The following is a 20,096-nucleotide window of genomic DNA, read 5'->3' on the forward strand; positions in this document are numbered from 1 at the left end:
ATGGCTCAGACTTTAATTTATCCAAAGTTTGATAGTTTTTTGGTGGTTATCCAGATGCTGCCTGGCAAAAAAAAAAAAAAAAAAAACTACGTAAATTATGAAGTCAGAAGGTTTTACCTGTCACTGTGCTAATAACCAAGACCGAATTTTAAGCATGAGATAATGCTCACAACCCCCAGTTTCAACATAGTCAGCAACTATCTGGGAAACTCCTTTTTGGGAAATTTTCACACCCTCTTAAAATGATCTAATTAATTTCTTATAACTTATATTTGGCTCATCACCAGAAAGATGATTTTTTTTTTAGCCATAGCACCTCATGAATACTGTCTACTGAAATGTGGAGGAGTTGTGAACTGCTTTGTGAAGGGAGTACCCACAGCAGTGAAATAATGGGATGTTTTGAACAATTATTTATCTTATATTTAAACTCAGAGGCAGCAGAGACTCTCAGTGAAGAATGAATCCTATATCCATGCCAGGAAGACCTGGATTCAGATCCTATTTCTGGTGTGTTGGCTATATGACCACAGGTAAGTCATTTTCCTTCTTGGAGCTCCCAGTTCACTCTTCAAGACAACAAACTGCAGAGTAGACACATATTCATCCTTGATGCAGGGGGTGGTTTCCTCAACTCAACAATGAATTCATAGGTTTGATCTAAGTAGTTCTCAAATGTGGTTGAAATACATCAAATTAGAATGTGCTATGAGAATGTTTAGGAGAATGGCAAAAACAAAATCATAGGAGTAGCAACTAAAGCAAATTTCTACAAAGAAGGTAATGAAGATCACATGGGGAAAAAGCAATCTTCCTCAACCCACGCAGGAAAAGGCAATGGAAACCAAGAAGTTTATAAAAATTCTCTAATTATCCACAAATACGAAATCTATACCTTAAAAATATTCAAAAGGAAAATATAATCTTGAAAAAGGGACAACATTAGGAGGTGATTTTTATTCAACAAAAAGGTTCTCTGCCTACAGAAAGATTCACTAGAGATTTCTTTACACAACAAGCTTAGTGTATCTTTATTTTTGGAATACTGACTACCTGACCATGTGTCTCAGGGACAAACAAGTAAATTCCAATGTGTTTGGATCTTCTGTCAGAGACCATCAAAAATGAAAGTAAAATATCTCTGAATTATAGTCAATGAGAAAATGATCTGATTTGCAAAAAAATTGTACTTACATGAAACGTTCAGGGATTTATCTTTAAATGAGTTGCAGTACCCTTTTAGAGAGTAAATGAGGGGTTTAGCCTAGATGATTCCACATGTTTCTTTCCAGATCTAAAATTTTTACATTTTTAAGAAATCATCTCTTTAAAATATAAAAAGACATGTAACTGTTTCTTGGTTCTCAAATATATTTTATGATCTTTAAACCTTGAGGCAGGTGATAGTTTAACCTCTCTCCCTTTCTTCTAGATAACTGGGCATTAAAAATAAAAATCTTTTGCACTTAAAACAAAACAAAGGTTTTGGATTTTAGTATTGGTTGGAATTTTCCCATCTGATGAGTCACAGTTCTGACACAACCCATTTAGGTTTTATTTTGTATGTTAGAACATGCACTCGCTGCACAGGACGTGACTCTCAAATTAATGATGAGCACTATGAGATTTTCAGTGTTCCCTTGCAAGAAGAAAAACTGTGCCAGAGGCGAAATACCTGATCTACTTACGTACTTGAGAACACCTCAATTAGGAGGATTGTGAAGTTTTGCTAAATCTCTCAACACTGCTCAGGAGAGAGAAAAGCAACAGAGAAAGGTTTAATTGACAAAGATTCTTTACTGTATTTGGTTTTTCCAGGGCTACATTTTTACTGAAATGTATGGAAAAGGTAATGAAAACAAAACCAAAAGAAAAAAAAACCAACCAATTCCTCCAAAGAAATTTTTTAGGGGAAATGTTATTACTTACTGCCTCGCCGGATATTAATAAGCAAATTGCCTTTGAAGACAGTGCATCCCTGCAGCATTTGGGCTGAAGTTACAGAATCAATTGTCTTCGTCTTCTTCTCTCCCTCACAGACTTTAGGGCAAGGACCTTCACAGGGACTGCAGTACATACTGTTACAAAGAAAGAATCAACCAAAACATAAAAAATTCTGTAATTCTATCAAATTGTAAAAAAAAGTAAATATACTGTATTCACATGTAAAAATAAATATAGCAATAATAGTAAATTTTACTCCTAGACTTGTGCCCCATAAATTATTCAAAAAATTAAAAGTAAAGCAGAGAAGTTAAATATATTAGCAAATGAAGTTACTAGAATTCAATCAAACAAAAATGATGCATTCTAGAGACACATATCCTAAGACAGTTAACTCTGGACACTGAATAGTCCCAACCAAAAAACAAAACAAAACAAAAAATCAGCCTCATAAGAAGGAAAAACTATGACTTCTGAGAAGAGAATCTATTCTCTGAAAAATGTTTCTTCTCTGCTTGTAGATCTATGAAAACTTGGCAAATAAGTACTGCTGATGATAAAAGAATGAACAACAATTATTTTGATGCTATTAATAAAATATATGCTTCTATAATTAGTTTTAGTTTCTTACTAAAACTAAGTAAAGGAGATCTAAGAGGGATTTTTTTGTTTTATTTTTTAAGGTGATAAAGATGACAGACTGTCACAGACAGACCTACAGTTTACTTGCTAAAGCACAACTAAACTGTATTTTATATCTTAAGGAGTTTGCAGAAAATTAGAAATTGATACCATTGTTTTATCTTTGTTTACAATAAAATAAAGGTACTTGCATTATTTAGCAGTAGGGTTATCTATTTCCAATGTTGTAGAATAAGTGACTGAAAATCACCAAGGAATTTAGTACAACAGGAGAGTTAGTCAAAGTAAGTGGAGAATGACACCCCACTCATGGGTTTCCTCCTGTTCTTTTGACAATTCTTTTTCTTTTTTTTGTTATTGCTGATGATAACTCTTCATTCTCTTTCTACCTCTTAAACAATGGTACTGATCAAAGTTGTTTCCTTTACTTCTTTTCTGTTTCTCTCAAACTTGGTCATATGTATGCCATGGATTAAATTACCACATGTATGTATGTATGTATATACATTGTAAAACTGAGCAGTCTTAAACATACATATCTGGGTATACAAGGGTGTGTATGTTTATGTGTGTATGTAGGAAGGGAGGAAAAGAGAGCAGAGGGAGAGGGAGAGGAAGAAAGAAAAAGAAGAGGAAGGAGAAAGGGGAGAAAAGGATGGGAGTAGTTGGGGACAGAGAGCTAACTTCTCAGTGTTTGAGACTTATATGTCTACCAATATGTCCCATTAGTACTGCAAATTAAACATATTCAAAACTGAATATTTTTCCTCTTTAAACCCATTAAGTGGACCCCCTTACTTTTCTATTTCTGTTTATGATACCTTCATCATTTAAGGCATATACTTTTGTTAAGTCAGTGTCACCTTTGTCATTTCTATCTTCTGTTGCCTCCAGAATGGAATTTTCTAGCTTATCCTAAATTACTTTCCTGTCTTTATCTTAGTACACATCATAGAGTATCAGATCTGGAGTCAGGAAGATACAAGTTCAAATATGACCTCAGACACTTAATAGCACCCAGGTCTCAAAGTTATTGTGAGAATCAAATGAAATGATAATTGTAAAATACTTAGCACATACCTGATAAATAAAGTAAACATTATATAAATATTAGCTATTATTACTGTTGTTCCTGCTGTTGTTCTAATTCTACCCCTTCTAATCCATTCTGCATACCATTGCCCAAGTAATTTTCTAGCTACTTCCTTACTACCATTTCTCTACTTGATTATTCCTATACTGAAAAACTTCGGTGGTCCCCATTTTTACTAAATAAAATTATAAACTCCTGATCTTGGGCTTCAAAGTCCTCCACAGGTTAACCTCAAGTTTTCTTGAAAGGGCACTGAACTTAGAATGCAGTCCTTTAATCTGAACTCTGCCATTTTACTAGTTGCATCACAATGGGCAAGCGACAAAGACTATGGTCAACATAGCAACATTAAAAACCATAAAATTCAATGTAGATTTAGTCTGCTCTTATCATTAGTGCCACCACTTTCTTTCGTATTTAATATAGCTGTATCACCTTATAATTTTGTATATTAGTCTGATCTAATATAATAGATGTTATATCACCTTCTTTTATATAAAATAGTCTAGCAAACAAAGATTTTACTCTGCACAATTTTTTACTAGAACTTTATTACATATTGTGCCATTAGGTGGCACCATGGATGGAATGCTGAATTTGGAGTCAGGAAGATCTCAGTTCTCATCTTACCTTAGATATTCACTACGTGTTCTGGTTAAGTCATTTAAGAGTACTTTGCCTCAGTTTCTCCATTAAAAATGGGTATTATAATAATACCAACTTCCTCCCAGGGTATCCTAGTGACTATCAAATATATAAAGTACTTTGCAAATTCTAAAAGAATATGTATACCTGTTAATTATTATAATCATCACTAATATTAATAATTATGATGATTAAAGCAAAGGAACAGATATGAGTTATATAAATGAGTTATAAATGAGCTAGATAAACATAATATTTTTATAATTCTACATTTTTCTTTAATTCTATATAATTTATATGTACAATTCTCTGTATGTTTTCTTCTCCATTAGAATGTAAACTTCATGAGGTTAGCAACATATTTTTGCCTTTTTGTGTTCCCCAGTGATCAACACATAGTAAATGTTAATAACTGCCTGATGGCTGATTAGCTAGCAGAGTGCAAGACTGGGATAACCAGGCAGCAATGAAAATGAAGGGCTTCTGTACTAGTAAGGTATTACCAATTTTCTTGCCATATGGTTAATAAAAAGTATAAAGCCACAAGAAGACATCAGGGAAACAAAATGAGTAAAAGTACATTCTCTGTCAGTCTATTTTGTCAATCAATCAATAAAAAAGCATTAAGTATCTTCTAATGCACTTTTGGGGGAATCATGAACTGATCCAATCATTTTGGAGAACAATTTGGAACTATTCCCAAAGGGCTATAAAACTGTGCATAACCTTTGATCCAGTAATAATACTACAAGGTCTATATACCAAAGAGATTATTAAAAAAGGGGAAAATGACCCACATGCACAAAAATATTTATAGCAGCTCTTTTTGTAGTGGCAAAAAAATTAGAAATTGAGGGGATGTCCCCCAATTGGGGAATTGCTGAATAAGTTGTGGTATGTGAATGCAATGTAATTATTGTTCTATAAGAAATGATGAGCAGGTGGATTTCAGAAAAACTGGAATGAACCTACATGAAGTGAAGCTGAGCAAAGTGCACAAAACCAGAAGAACACTGTAGATGCCAACAGCAAAACTGTGTGATGATGAACTATGATACACTTAGCTCTTCTCAGCAATACAGTGATCAAAGGGCAAGTCTAAAAGACTTGTGATGGAAAATTCAGAGGGAAAAAAACCTTGGAGTTTGAATATAGATCAAAGCATATTATTTTCACTTTTTAAAAATTTGTTTTTTGTTTCTTGTGGTTTTTCCCTTTTGTTCTGATTCTTCTTTCATAATATGACTAATATGGAAATATGTTTAACATGATTGTGCATGTATAACCCATATCAGTGCTCTCTTGGGAGGGAAGAGGCAAGGGATTGAGGGAGAAAATTTTACAAACATGAATGTTGAAACTATTTTTACATAGAAGGGAAAAATAAAATATTATTTAAAAAATAAAAATAAGTAGGAAGCATTTCTTGTGTGATAGGCATTGTACTGGATATTAGGATTATAAAGACAAAATAAAAAACTGGAGACAACACACACCCTGAATGCAAGATAAATATGGCATTGGAAAATGATTTTTGGAGGAAAATAGGGATTCCATGAGTCATAGGTGAAGGGATAGCCTATTCCCAGTAGAGGGGACAGTCAGTATAATCTTTCATTAAATCACAAACTTTTTATCAAGCTTTCCTGTAGACTAGGCACTGGAGACAAAGATACCAAAGTGAAAGACAATCCCTACCCTCCAGGAGTTTACATTCTAATGAGGAAGCTAAACATGCACATATATAGGTTAAAAAGCAGGTATATGGTCATCTCAGAGGCAAAGACTTGAGCAGTGAGGAGGCCTCCAGAGAATGGTGCCTGAAATGAGGTTTAAAGGAAGTCAGAGATTTGAAGAAGTAGAGATGTAGTTTTTAGCAAACTATCATTCCTGGAAAACAACAAAATGTCTTTATTTAATCATATTAAGAATAAACTTAAAAATCCCCTATTGGCATTATTTTACATTCTATTATTCCTATAAATGCACTGACTTACTTGGGTCATGATGCTAAAGGAAGTATTATCCCCAATAATTATGAGATTAAAAGGAAATATATCTAGTTTAATCAGTCATTGGCTTAAGGTAACATTGTTCAGAACTCAGGTATTGAAAATCTAAGAAAGTCAAAATCATAGAAAACTGGAAGTTTTTATGCTATTATGTTAAAAGGGATCCAGCTAAATATTACTGCAGTTATTCTGGTCTTTAACTACAAATTGATGGTAAAGGTAGTGATAAGTAAAACTTGCTTGTAAGCAATGGGAAACTCAACAAACGAGGTCCCTCAAAAGTCAAACCTGAGATAAATTCTTCTTATGGTTTCAATTCTGACTTTCAGTACTTCAATATCATGCCTCAGCTCCTGTTTCATCCCAAGCATCCATCCTTCACTATAGCCTTTTTGCTCTGGGATATCCCTCCATTATGTTGGTCACATCTTCTCATTCCTTTCAATATAGCAAAGGAATGAGGCCAATCAACTTTGATTTCCTCATGGTTTTCCACTCTGCTCTTTTCAGCTCTCATGTATTTTGTCTTTCCTCAACAGAATGTAAGCTCCTAAAGGGCAGGGACTTTGTCTTTTTGTTTATATTTGTATACCCTTATTGCTTAGTACATAGTAAATACTCAATAAATGATTGCTGACTTGACCTAAAGAAATTTTCCCACCCTCTTTCTTAAGGAAATATTATAGAAATTAAGAGAAAATGGAATGTCTTTAGTCCAGCAACTGAAAACATAAGGGCTTCTAATTGCCAGCTGGTACACCTTATTTCTACAAGCTATGACGTACCTTTGGCTCCCATTCCGTATGAACCCAGAGGGACACTCTTGCATGCACTCATCATTGTGGATCACGAACTTTTCATATTCATTGGCTTCAGCACTGTGGACACTGGCACAGAAATCTTTGTCAACACAACGCCAACCCTCAAATTTGTAAGTGTTAGGAGGGCAGGTAGACACACAAGTGCCCCCATAGTAGTAATGGCGGCAAGCCACGCAGGCTGTGTCGTTGTCTGGTGCACTACAGCTTCCTAAGCACTCAGGGTGGCAGCACTGATTCTGGTCTGTGCAGGCCCGTTTTCCACATGAGCTAGGACACACTGAAAAAAAGAAGAGAATGATTAAGCATCTGGAAATGTTTTTAATAGTATGAAGAACATATAAAGACTGATAAATCCAAGGGATTTGTGGGTGGGACAACAAGAATTTCAATCAAGAAGTCTGATATCAGAGGGCAACTAGGTGGCGCAGTGGATAGAGCATCAGCCCTGGAGTCAGGAGTACCTGAGTTCAAATCCGACCTCAGATACATAATAATTGCCTAGCCGTGTGGCCTTGGGCAAGCCACTTAACCCCCATTGCCTTGCAAAAAACTCAAAACAAAACAAACAAAAAAAGAAGTCTGATATCAGAGCAAGCAAATAACAGAGTTATCATTCCCCCTAAATTTCAGGGTTTTATTAAAAATGTAATTCCCCTTCAAAATAACAAGTGGAAAGAAGCAGATTCATTCACTAAAAACAAACCAAAATAAAAAACTCAAACAAGAGCAAGGTAAAATATCATATCAAGACATTGATTTGTGACATTTAGATGTGCTGAAATTAAAAGTTTTCTTTCCCAAGTAAGATTTTACTACTCTGTCAACAAAATTCTCTTGAATCAACTTTTTTAATTTTTGCAAGGCAAGGGGGTTAAGTAGCTTGCCCAAGGCCACACGGCTAGGTAATTATTAAGTGTCTAAGACCGGATTTGAACCCAGGTACTCCTGACTCCAGGGACGGTGCTTTATCAAATCCAATTCATGTGCTTTTCATAGAATCACCTCCCTGATGTCACACTCTTCTACCAGAACAAAGAACAAACATTAATTTTCATACAGTAATGTTATGTACCAAAACATTTTACTCTCAATGAGAAATGGGCATGGTCTATGGACCATCAATTACTGTATATTTACCTAATCACTAAGGATTTACTTAAGGTAGTCATTCTGTTAGTGATGAGAGAAATGGGTTTTTTGTGTGTATGTTAAATGAAAACAAAACCTTTCATAAAGAAAAATTCACATATGATCTTTGAACGTGTTTATTTAAATAGCAATGTGGCCTTTACAGCTTGTTCACCTGCTAGCTGGATACAAATAGTTACAAAGTTAGAAAGATATTTGAATTTCATTACATTTCTAAATTTTATTTGAGCTAGAAAGACAATTAGCAGTTGGGTGACCAAGTGGATAGGATACCAGACCTGGAATTAGAAAGACTCATCTTTCTGAGTTCAAATCTGGAATCATTTACTAGCTGCATGAGACCTGGTAAGTCATTTAGCTCCATTTGCCTCAGGTTCCTCATCTATAAAATGAACTAGAGAATACATGGCAAATCATTCCAATATCTAGGCCAAGAAAATCCCAAGTAGGGGGCAGATGGGTGGCACAGTGGATAGAGCACCAGTCCTGGAGTCAGGAGGACCTGAGTTTAACTTTGACCTCAGACAATTAATACTAGCTGTGTGACCTTGGGCAAGTCACTTAATCCCATTGCCTTGCAAAAAAAAAAAGAAAGAAAATTCCCAAATGGGCTCACAGAGTCAGACACAACTAAAAATGACTAAACAAGAACAACAGAAAGACAATGTAAAATTATTTCAATGCAAAAATCCACAGAGATATATAGGGTGTCCCAAAAAAGTCTTTGTGCAATTTTAAGCTTTAACAGATTAGAATTATTAAGCTTTATTACCTCAAAACTGCACCAAGACTAAGACTTTTGAGACACCCTGGATATATTCTTTATCTGAGTTGTGACTAGAAAGTAATTTGAAATTTTATTTACTTGCTTATTATTTATAAAAATGTAACATGGAACAGTACATAGGGAGGCAGTGAAGTGGCCAGAGCAACCTTGAGGTCAGGAGGACCATCAGATCTAGCTTCTGCCATATCCTAGACAGATCACTTATTTCTTTCACAAGCAACTATGAAACTATACGTTGAAAAACTATATGTTGAAAAACAAATGCCAAGTGTTTTGGAGTATGTGGAGTTTATTTAAGGAAAGTTCCTTATACCAAATGAAATTATAGGTCTGGTAGAAAAACAAAAATCTTATTTACAAACATTCCAGACTTAGGCATAGCTACATGAAAGCTTTCCCCTCCAAAGTAGTCACCTTCTGGAGGCCAGATCTATACTACAAAGATGCTGTCGATGTTCAAATCTTTTATACACCTCCTTCCATTGCTTCTTTTTAAATAGACTCCCTAGTTGCAGACTGTGGACCTTTGAGGATGGATTTTCCCTCAAATCCTACAGAACAAAGTCCACTGAAAAAGTAGGGATCAAGACGAGTGATTCTTTTTAAGGTTAAAAACAGGATGTGACTATAAATGAGCAAAGTTATATTTCTTGAGGGTTGTGCCTGTTCTGTTTTTATTTTTGTTTTTTACCCAACTCTTACTCTCACTATCTAATGGGAAGGTTACAAATACACATGATACAGTGAAAAATATGAAAAGGGAAAAGGAGATATTCAGAATGTTAAGATAAAGTGCAAGAAACCTAAGATGGGGAAAAAAAAGGAGGGAGGGAAGGGAAAGAGGTCAAGGACTGGAAAAAGTGACAACTCACTGAACTAGGTCTTGTGAAGTTAGAAAACAGTTTCAAAAGGCAGATATGAGATTGTTTTGTTCTAAGCAATGAGGATAGTCGACATAAATGCACAGAGCCAGAGGAGAGCAGACTGAAATCTGGGACCATCTAACAGTTCAGTATGACTGGAATATAAATGGCACAATGGGTGAAATAGGGCTGGAAAGGTATGTTGAAAGACCTTGAATATTCAGAACTAAAGAGGATTCATTGTCAAATATAAGTTATAAAATTAAGTGACTAGAAGATGGCAGTGTCCATAACAAGAATTTGGAAGTTCAAAGAGGAATAGATATTGGAGGGGAAAAAATGATGGGTTCATTTGTGTTTAACAGGCTTCTGGGATATTCAAGCGGAGTTGCCCAGCAGCCAACTAGAAAGTAATTGCAGGAACATTAATGTTCGACAAAATAATATGAATTAGTCTCAAGTGATTCAAGATAAATAAAAAGAAAATCTGGACTCTTGTATCCACTTCACTCAAGTTTTGATCAAATGGAAAAGATCCATAAGATTTGTGAGGGAAAAAAATCTGTGTATTCAGTGTGTATTGTTTGCCTTAGAGTAGTTCTTTTGAAGACTAGTTTTATAACCCAGAAAAAAGTTGCACACAATGAAACCACTGAGAGATCCTATACCAAACTAATGGCAATGAGTATCAATTCAATACAATATACAAGATACAGTGAAAAATATAGAAAGGGAAAAAGAAGCATTCAGTTTAGATAGTTTAGTGGTGACTTCTCACAGAAAAGCACTGACTTTAGGTAGTTTACGGATGATTTCTTGTAGAGAAATTTTTAATAAGTTCCAAATCTGGTCATTAAGGAGCATGGTGCTTTCCAGAGATAGGCAAAATGGTTTTGACTTTAGATAAAATAATTCTTCTGAAAAAGAATCTCAGGATGAGCAGATTTATTAAACTAAATGATGTGATCTGTATATAGTGGACTACTAAAAAGGGATGGAGAGGGGAACTGAAGGGGAGAAAATGATCTCTATCAGGAGACTAAATTGCTAAACACTAAACTGCTGCAGAAGTAATTAATGATCATCATTTGTTTCTAAGTTATATTATGGAATCAAACTATATTATAGTTTGAAGAAGAATCCATGATAGAAACATGAAATATAGAAACCTAGGATGGTGACAGAAAGTTCTAGGGATAACCCTAATAAGCAACAGTAAACAATCTTAATGTATAAAATGCTATTAGTGTTCAGGATCTAGTAAATAGTGGGGGTTTTTTTTGGGGGGGAGAAACCCAAGAGTATATCTCATCAACTGGTTGAGGGATATCAAAACTTAAAATTTAATAAATACATTTCTAGTTCTAGCACTCCATGAGGGAAAAAAAAAGGAAAGGAAAGAAACACTTATTTCCTTTCTTTCAGAATCCAGGAGAAAAAAACAACTATATTTGTTAATAAGAAGTTATAACTTTAAAAATGTAATATTGTGGAAATATAGCATCTATATAAAATAGAAAATATTTGCAATTGCACAACATCCAATGTAACCAAAAACCAAATCAAAACAACATAAGAGTAAAGGACAGTAACAATTAAAAAAACCAAAAACCTTAAAAACTGAAAGCTGTGCAATTATAATAACCAAGTTTAGCCCCAAAGAAGAGATCTGAAGAGGTTATTTCCCCATTCTTCTTTGTAAAGGTGGGGATATATGGGGCAAAATTTAGTACAAGTAAGTAAATAACTTATGAATGAATTTAGACTTCTAAAATCTGTTGGTTAGTTTTGCTGAATTGTTTCTTTTTTATTCTTTGTTATAGAAAGTTTAATCTCAAAGAAGGAGAGAGATGTTAAAAGATGTAACTAATATAAAAAGAAAGGACAATGCAGATATTTTTTAGAATTAAGTTTTGTCTTGTCCCTATAATTTGACAAATATAAAAGTCTCTTTGAAATGAGCTCCAATAAGATAGGCACATTAAAACAATACTGATGGATAAATGTGAAGGGATGGAATCACTCTGAAACATACATTCCTCTCTAACTCAGAGATCTTAATTTTAGGGGTGTACCTCAAAGAGGCAAAAAATAGTAAGAACAAAAAAAACTCAAGACATATTTTTTCTTAAAACAAAAAAGGGTCCTATATACAGCCAAAATATTCATAGAAAGATTTTTGTGACAGCAAAGAATTGGGGTTAAATTGTAGCTCCAGAGTAGTAAATATAAAGAACTCAGAGAAACAAGGGAAGGTTTGTTATGAATAGACTTTGCAGTACCATAAGCAGAACCTGCAAAGCAATATACATGGTGACTAAACTGGTCTCAGACACTTTCAAGGTGTGTGACCCTGGCAAGTCATTTAACCTATGCTTGTCTCAGTTTCTTCTTCTGTAAAATGGAGATAATTATAGCAACTACTTTGCAGCACTTTTTTTAAGACTCAAATGAGATTATAAACTATTATTAAATGGAAAGGACAATAAAATTAAACTATTTTAGTTTAGCCCTAAGAAGAATTCATAATTACCGCCATCTCTTAATAGCAGAGATAGGGAACTATAATTATGGATTACTTTACATACTATCAGAGGTTTTTTAAATCTGATTTTTATTTTTATTTTTATCAATATTTGTAAAGTAAAAGATCTCTGGTAGGTCAAGGGATATTTACAGAAGTAAATATAGCTTGAAAAGAAAAGCCATCTATAAAATATAAATAAAAACAACATAGCAAAATGTTAATAGAGAAATGATACAAGTTAGTATCTGGGAAACATTACTTTTGCCTATAAGATCATTACTTATGCAACCAAATGCAGTTTGTTTTTCTCAATCCTGATCCTCCTTGACCTTTCTGTGATATTTGAAACTGATGATTACTTATTATTCTTAAGAATCTCTCCTTCCCTGTCTTCTATGACAAAATTCCCTTGTGGTTTTCCTTCTACCTGTCTGATAGTTCCTTCTCAGCCTACGTTATTGGTTCACTGTCCTCCTGTCTCATAAAATGTGGTTAACCCTAAAGGCTCTTTCCTTGGTCCTCTTCTTTCTATATTTTCTCCTTTGCAATCATGATCTACAACCATCACCTCTATTATAGACAACTAAATTAATACACTTAATCCTTTCTCTAAATTCCTTTCTTATATCTGCCAATATTCTATCCTAAGATATACCAAGGAATTCCAAGTTCAACAGATCCAGAAGAGAAATTTCCATCTTCCTCTTCCCCCACCCCAAAACTGTCTCTCTTTCAAACTTTCCTATTCTTCCTAGTGACCCAGATTTGAAATCTTAAAATTGAACTTCCCTTTCACCTCATCCCCTACCATTCAATCAACTTCTAAGTTCTGTCAATTCTTTTGCTATAATCATTCTCCTTTGCCTTCCCTTTACTCGGAGTGACATCAGCCTAATTCATGTCCTCATGATTTGATTCTCACAGGTTTTCCTACTTAACAATTTTTCTCCTCTGCCTATATACAGTTGCCAAAACAATCTTTCAAATGTACAAGTCTGACCATGTCATTCTCTTAGTCCATTTTTGTGAAGGGCGGAGCCCAGGCTAAGAGGGGCTTAAATGACTTGCCCACAGTCACAGAGTGATGTATCAGACCTGGAAATAAACCCAAGTGTCTCCTGATTCCACCTCTAGCTCTCTTTCCACCATGCCTCACAGTTTATTTGCTGCAATCATTCTCAGGTAGCTCTTTTTCGTTTTGTAAATGTATGTGTGACATTAGTTAATATTTCACATTCATAACAACTTTATACAATATGTTATAAATGCTACACTTGGAAGAGGGGAGAGAAATTTATAAAAACTTTCATAAGTGTGGGGAAAAAGGCAAGAGAAAATTCAATTATAAAAATACTTATCAAACATTATTTATAAAATAAGTCTATTTTCTTTCCTTTTCAATGATTTAAATGTCATTATATATATATATATATACATATATACATATATGTATTATACTAAGTAGGCATGTTTTCACCCCAAGTAAATTAATATTTTACATAAAAGATCAATCTTTTTTGGTATCATGCATTGTTCACTTGGATATTTATACCCATTGAAAAGTACAGTTTTACCTCCCATATCTGCATCACACAGGTAGAATCAGAATTTGTAACAATTTAGACCATATTCCAGGACACCTGCCTTACAGGTGAAAAGACCTGGAGACATGAGATACACTGAGGGAAAATCCAGTTTTACTGACAAAGGGAAACTTCTCCAGGTTTAAGGTGAAAATCACTGACCTTGAGGAGCACTTGGCCTGGCTTGAGAGGGTAGAGAGAGCTTCTGTAGGATACTACAGAATATATATTATATATTTTTTAAAGATAGTTTCTCACACAATGTTGTGCAGACAACAGGATTGAAGCAATTCCTAATGTCTCATTCAAAAAATCTTGTTACAACTTTAAAATAAAAAATTAAGTGTCTGTTTTTGTTCCTTTCTGGAATTTCTACTCATAATAATCAAATAGACCTGTGATTTCACTGACATGGATATTTCCTCCAACAAGGTGGATCATAACCACCTGGTCTGCCCACCTGAACTTTCTCTACCAGGTCCTCTACCTGCCTACTTTCTCCCTCACTACAACATTTCAGCTTTCTTACTTAAGTCTTCAATAGTAGGTATGTTTCTTGAGGGCAGGGGCTGCTTTTTTCAAAAGGTCTGTATTTACTTTTTGAGAGTTTAGCTCCAGGCTTAAAGACACTTAATAAATATTTAGGATTTTGGCTAACTGACTTATAACTCTAGATCACTGTTTCCACCCAACCCCCCATTTGCCTCAGGATGTGAATCCAAGGGTCTAATATTCTCTCTCACTTTCTCCCGATAGCAATCATTCATCAATGAATAAACATTTGTTACGCACCTACTATCTATCTATCTATCTATCTATATGTGTATATGTATATGTATATATATACACACATACATGCAAGCACAGTGATAAACCAGGGGAAACCGAAGAGGCAAAAAATAATCCCTGCCTTCAAGGAGCTTACAGTTTAAGAACTGAGAAAACAAGTAATTAAATATATATAAAGCAAGCTATAAAAGGATAAAGAAGTAATTATCAGAGGGAAGGCACTAACATTAAGAGGGATTAGTATAAAAAATGACATTTAGTATAAAATTAGTATAAAATGAGATTTTAGTTAAAACTTAAAGGAAACCAAGGGAGATCAGTAATCAGAGCTAAGGAGGAAGAGTGTTCAGAGCATGTTGGACAACCAGAGGGAATTCCCAGAGCCAAGAAATGGAATGTCTTGCTCCTGAAACAGCCAGGAGGAAGAATCAGAGTATGTGTGTGGGAATAAGACCTCCCTTAAGGAGATGCTCATGAAAGCAAAGAACATAAGTTGTCCAGGAATTAGTCTTTACTATCCATGTGACCAATCCATCTTTTTCTGTCATAGCTTTCCTTGACTATACTACACTAATTCTTTTTCATGAGACCTTTATGTTAGTTAACAGTATCTCATTTGTTATATGTCAAAGATGGCTCATGTCCTCCATGAAGCTCTTCATTGCCAGATGAGGTAATTACATTTTTTATTTTGTGATGACTATGGTGTTTCAAGTTTGGTCAATAAAACAATTTCCCTGCCTCATGAGAAAGGGTAGGGTCCACAGATCAACATTAGAGCATTGCAAACAGCATCAGATTTTTTTTTGATCATTGGTTAGTTTTGCTTAATTTTCCCCCCTCTTTTTTTGGTTTTGTTATGAGGGATGGTTAGAGGAGGAGATTAAAGGGAGAAATCTTAGTGATGTAAAGCCAAGATATCAATAATAACAATAAAACCTTGTTTTTAAAAACCTGTTATGTGCTTCATGTATTATAATCATACAACACTGATAATTTACAAATATGGGTCTTTGAAAAAAGTCTTTTAACTTCCTGAAGGGAATCCAACCCATTCTCTGTCTCCAGTTTCAGTCTGGGCCCAACTTACCTATTTATATCATATGTCCAAAATATGTATCCTGATGAGGATCTCATCCTAATGCATGGCATTATTCAAACAACAAACATCTTTTATCTTTTTGGTTTTCTGTGGATGGTAGACTAAACTCTTTTGAGTTGTTATGGATCTTTTCCAAGAGAATCTGTAATGTTTCAGGACTTGATTCAACCAGCAAGATGTCTTGTTATAGCAAAAAAAAATCTTAATTACTATCAAGCTAGAAGCAAGAATAAAAATGAGAAAATGATGCCATGTGTAAACAGGACTACTTCAACCTGACCTAAACAAGCTATTTATTGATGATATTAAAAATGAACATACTGGAAGAAAGGGCATTGACTTTAATATTTTTTTTCATACAGAAGTTTGATCAGGGCAAATCAAATTATTATAACAATGAGATTAAAAGAGCCTAAAAAGTTTCTTGATCAGCAAATACCCGATTTATTTTTCCAAACAGAAATAAATGAAAGCTCTTTTTGTAGAGGAAAAAAATTGGAAATTCAGGGGATAACCATCAATTGGGGAATGGTTGACCAAGCTGTGTTACATGAATAAGTGGAATATTATTGTTCTTTGATGAGCAAGAAAATTTCAGAAAAAAAAAAAAACTTGGAAAGACTTACATGAACTGAAGCTGAGTGAAATGAGCAGAACCAGTTGAACATTGTACACAAGAATAGTAATACTGTATGATGATCAACTATTACAGACTCAGTTCCTCTCAGCAATGCAGTGATCAAGAATAATTCTATAAGATCTGTGATAAAAAATGCCATCCACATCCAGAGGAAGAGCTATGGGATTTGAATACAGATCAAAGCATACTTTTCTAACCTTTGTACAAATTTGCTTTTTGCTTTTTCCTTCTTGTAGTCCCCCCCACCCCATTCTAATTCTTTTTTCACAGCATGACTAATATGGAAATATGTGTAACATGATTGTACAAGTATAACCCATATTAGATTACCCTCTATACTGGTGGTGGTGGGGAGAAAACAAAAATGAAGATTGAGAACTATCTTTAAATATAATTGAAAATAAATTTTAAAAGAAGTATATGGCAACCGAAGAAATCAACTGTTTAAAATATAAATATATCTGTAAAATCTTGTGGAAGCTTTTGTTTCCTCTCTTTATGATTTGTCACTTGGTAGTCTTACCTTAATCAATGACAATTGCTCACTCACAGCAACAGTAATATATGCTTAAGTGAAACAGTGATCTTGGGTTGGATTTTCCCTAACCATAGTGGTTACCCTGTGAGCTCAGAGTCACTGGGTGATCTGGACACTTGTCATCTAGTGAAAGGTATTGCACAGGAGGTGAAATCAATTTCTAGGAAGATAAGAATGTTGCTATCTTCCATTAGGACAGATTTTAAATGAAAGCAAAATGTCTGTTCAACAGACCCATGGAGTATTTCAGATTCTAAGTATAAATTTCTAAGGACAATAATTGATCTGATCCATACTTACATACTTGTGAACATGTGCTTGTGAGTCTTTTTGTAAAAGCTTTAAACTTGTCCTTTTGTAGTAAAAGAAACAAATAGTTGTCCTATTGAGAAGAACGATGGAAAATTATGATGAGTAGTTATTTGCTCATAATACAGTAGGAGGAAGTCGAGGATAATATCAGTTTAAAGAAAACTTGGTGAAAGACCCAACTAAGCTAAGGCATTTAAGAAAGAAAATGGAAAGGGCAACGGCAAACAGAAGAAAAATGGAAAAGATCTGCATATAATTTTATAGCTGACTTTCCAAAATGAACATATTTCTAAATCACTTTTAGAAAATCTTTTTTTCAAAGTGTCATAGATATAAATGGCATCAAATAGCTAAAAATACTGAAATCATTACACCAGCTCCCTTTCTTCTCTAGCTAGACTCTTATACTGTCTGGAGAGGAAAAAAAGAAAGATCACTCCCAGTCCTGAAAAATTGCCTCTCAGTATTCCTGGCCACTTTTGTCAGCACATGACCATTCAGAGTAGAGAGACTTTTTTTGTATTTTTTTTAATACAGACATATATACATTTATACCAATATATGTGTATGTGCTTGTCACTATAGTTAAAATTTTAAAAGTTTATATAATTTACCTTCAAGACACCATGATTTCAGAAAGAACTAGAGTTGTAGCAATCAGGTGAATAAACATCCAGCCACATGGAGGAAAAACACAGCCAGTAGAAGAGGAACATTTCTGGCAAACCTGTGAGTCAGCTTCTGCCAGCAATGGCATAGTGCCAGTCAAACTTGGGCAAGCTAGAGGTTACAAAGCGTGGGATAACTATTTTTTAAGGATGTTCTCCTCCTTGTAAAATGTTATTCAATCCTTCCCTTCTTTCCTTTCTCATATACACTACCACTACCACCCTGAATCACTTTTTTTAAGATCATCCATCAAATGAAAGAGAGAAGTGAAGAAAAAAATTTCTACAGTAACAGAGAAAGAGAAAATATTTCAATCTATCTAATTTCTGGGGTATAAATCTAAATAAATTAGTAAAGAAGGAAAAGTAGGCTGATCTGACCAACTCACTACATGTAATAAAAATGTAAAAAATTGCTAAAATAACTTTTTTTAACTGTAGCAGAAACCTCTCTAAAGAGAACTGTTATTTTTCCTGATTTGTCAGACGAAGAGCTGAAGGGAATCCCACAAAGCCCTTACCCAGAAATCCCACTTCCAGTAATTCAGTCAAAGCTGAAAACAACTTCCAATTAAGCTTGTAAATAGATAGATGTGTTCATTACATAGAAACTGTTATTCATTCCAAAACCACCATTGCTCTATGTCCCTTACCAAAACTAAGGAAACAACACACATCACCCACATCCCTCACCAACAAGTCCTTCAACCCCATTAAAACAACAACAGAATTCCAATATCCATCCTGGTAGAAAAAAGAAGATAAGTCTTAGAAGCAGTCCAAAGGGAAGAAAAGCATTGAAATACTAGATTACCAAAATCCTGGTTTTTCTTCTTTTGAATAGATAATTCAAGTAAGATTTTGGAGTTTTTCCTTAAGCACAAATGAGTTTTACCCCCCCCCCCCCCTCCATGTATGTTGAAATAGAAAACGGTAGTAGTATTAGAGTGTCATTATACAGGATGGGCTGGTAAGACATAATATCAAACAACCAATTAACAAGTGCCTGGGAATACAAAGCTAAAAATGAAATAATTGCTGATATGGAGAAGTTTAGATTCATCTAGGGGACACAAGACATGCAGATTTAGAAAGATAAACAAAAGAAATCTAACACAATTTGTAGAGAGGAGCTTTAGCAGCTCAGGTAGGGCAGAGATCATCAGAAAGGGTCTTGAGATACTTAAATATTATGTGAGTTAACAAAATATTTAACACAAAGTTGGACTTTTAAGTTTACTTTTACATTTCTTGCTCTAAATTTCCCTTTTCTATTTAGCAATTTGTAACTGTATAGTAATTAAAAAGGGAATCACAGAAGTAAGATCTCAACAGCAGGCCAGACAGAGGTTTCTGATCCAGACTTATTCACTTAGAGAAGAACATCTTTATTACTCATCTATTCAGTCTGGGTCAAAGAACTAAACTACTCCGTTATTTTTTAGTTCTTTGCACATAAATATTTGTCTTTTCCCCAATATCTTAAGGCAACTTTTAGATGCAAATCACTTCAAAAGATATGCAATCCACAAAGAAACTGGAGAAGGCTATGGCTGCTTCGTTAAGGAAATCTATTTTTGTAATCACTTTTATCCATTGCACAGGTTAAGAGAATTAGAAGACAGTTTGAAGATCATCTAGCCCAAATTCCTACCTACTACAGGAAGACCCCTATAATATAGCTGACAAAAAAAATCATCTAACCTCTCCTGGTATACTTAAAATAATAGGGAAAACCATCACTTTAAAGGCAACACAACCTTTCAATGAAAGACAATTTTTATTGCTCTACAATTCTTCTTTATATTAAATACTTCCTTATATTAAGTAAAAATATGCTACTTTTTACATGCCTCCTGTAGGCTCTATCCCACTAAAGTTGAATTCTGGGTGAATGGAAGGTTAATTCAAAAAATTGTAAAAGAGAAAAGAATGACTTCCCTAAATTTTCTCTTCTCCAATTCAATTCCTTGACCAAAAA

General features: G+C 34.3%; 1 protein-coding gene across 2 annotated transcripts in view; it reads right to left on the reverse strand.

Annotated features, from left to right (window-relative positions):
- The window catches only part of IGF1R (insulin like growth factor 1 receptor), a 388,410-nt gene that overhangs the window by 82,073 nt on the left and 286,241 nt on the right, over positions 1-20,096 (reverse strand). For both annotated transcript variants that reach the window (XM_074234180.1, XM_074234181.1), the window contains exons 4-5: positions 7,122-7,434; positions 1,930-2,078 (exon numbers count right to left, since the gene is read on the reverse strand). In XM_074234180.1, coding sequence (XP_074090281.1) covers positions 1,930-2,078; positions 7,122-7,434 — 462 coding nt within the window. The remainder of the gene's footprint in view (positions 1-1,929; positions 2,079-7,121; positions 7,435-20,096) is intronic.

Source organism: Macrotis lagotis, chromosome 4 (assembly GCF_037893015.1).
Source record: "Macrotis lagotis isolate mMagLag1 chromosome 4, bilby.v1.9.chrom.fasta, whole genome shotgun sequence".
In the NCBI taxonomy this organism is placed as follows: Eukaryota; Metazoa; Chordata; class Mammalia; order Peramelemorphia; family Peramelidae; genus Macrotis; species Macrotis lagotis.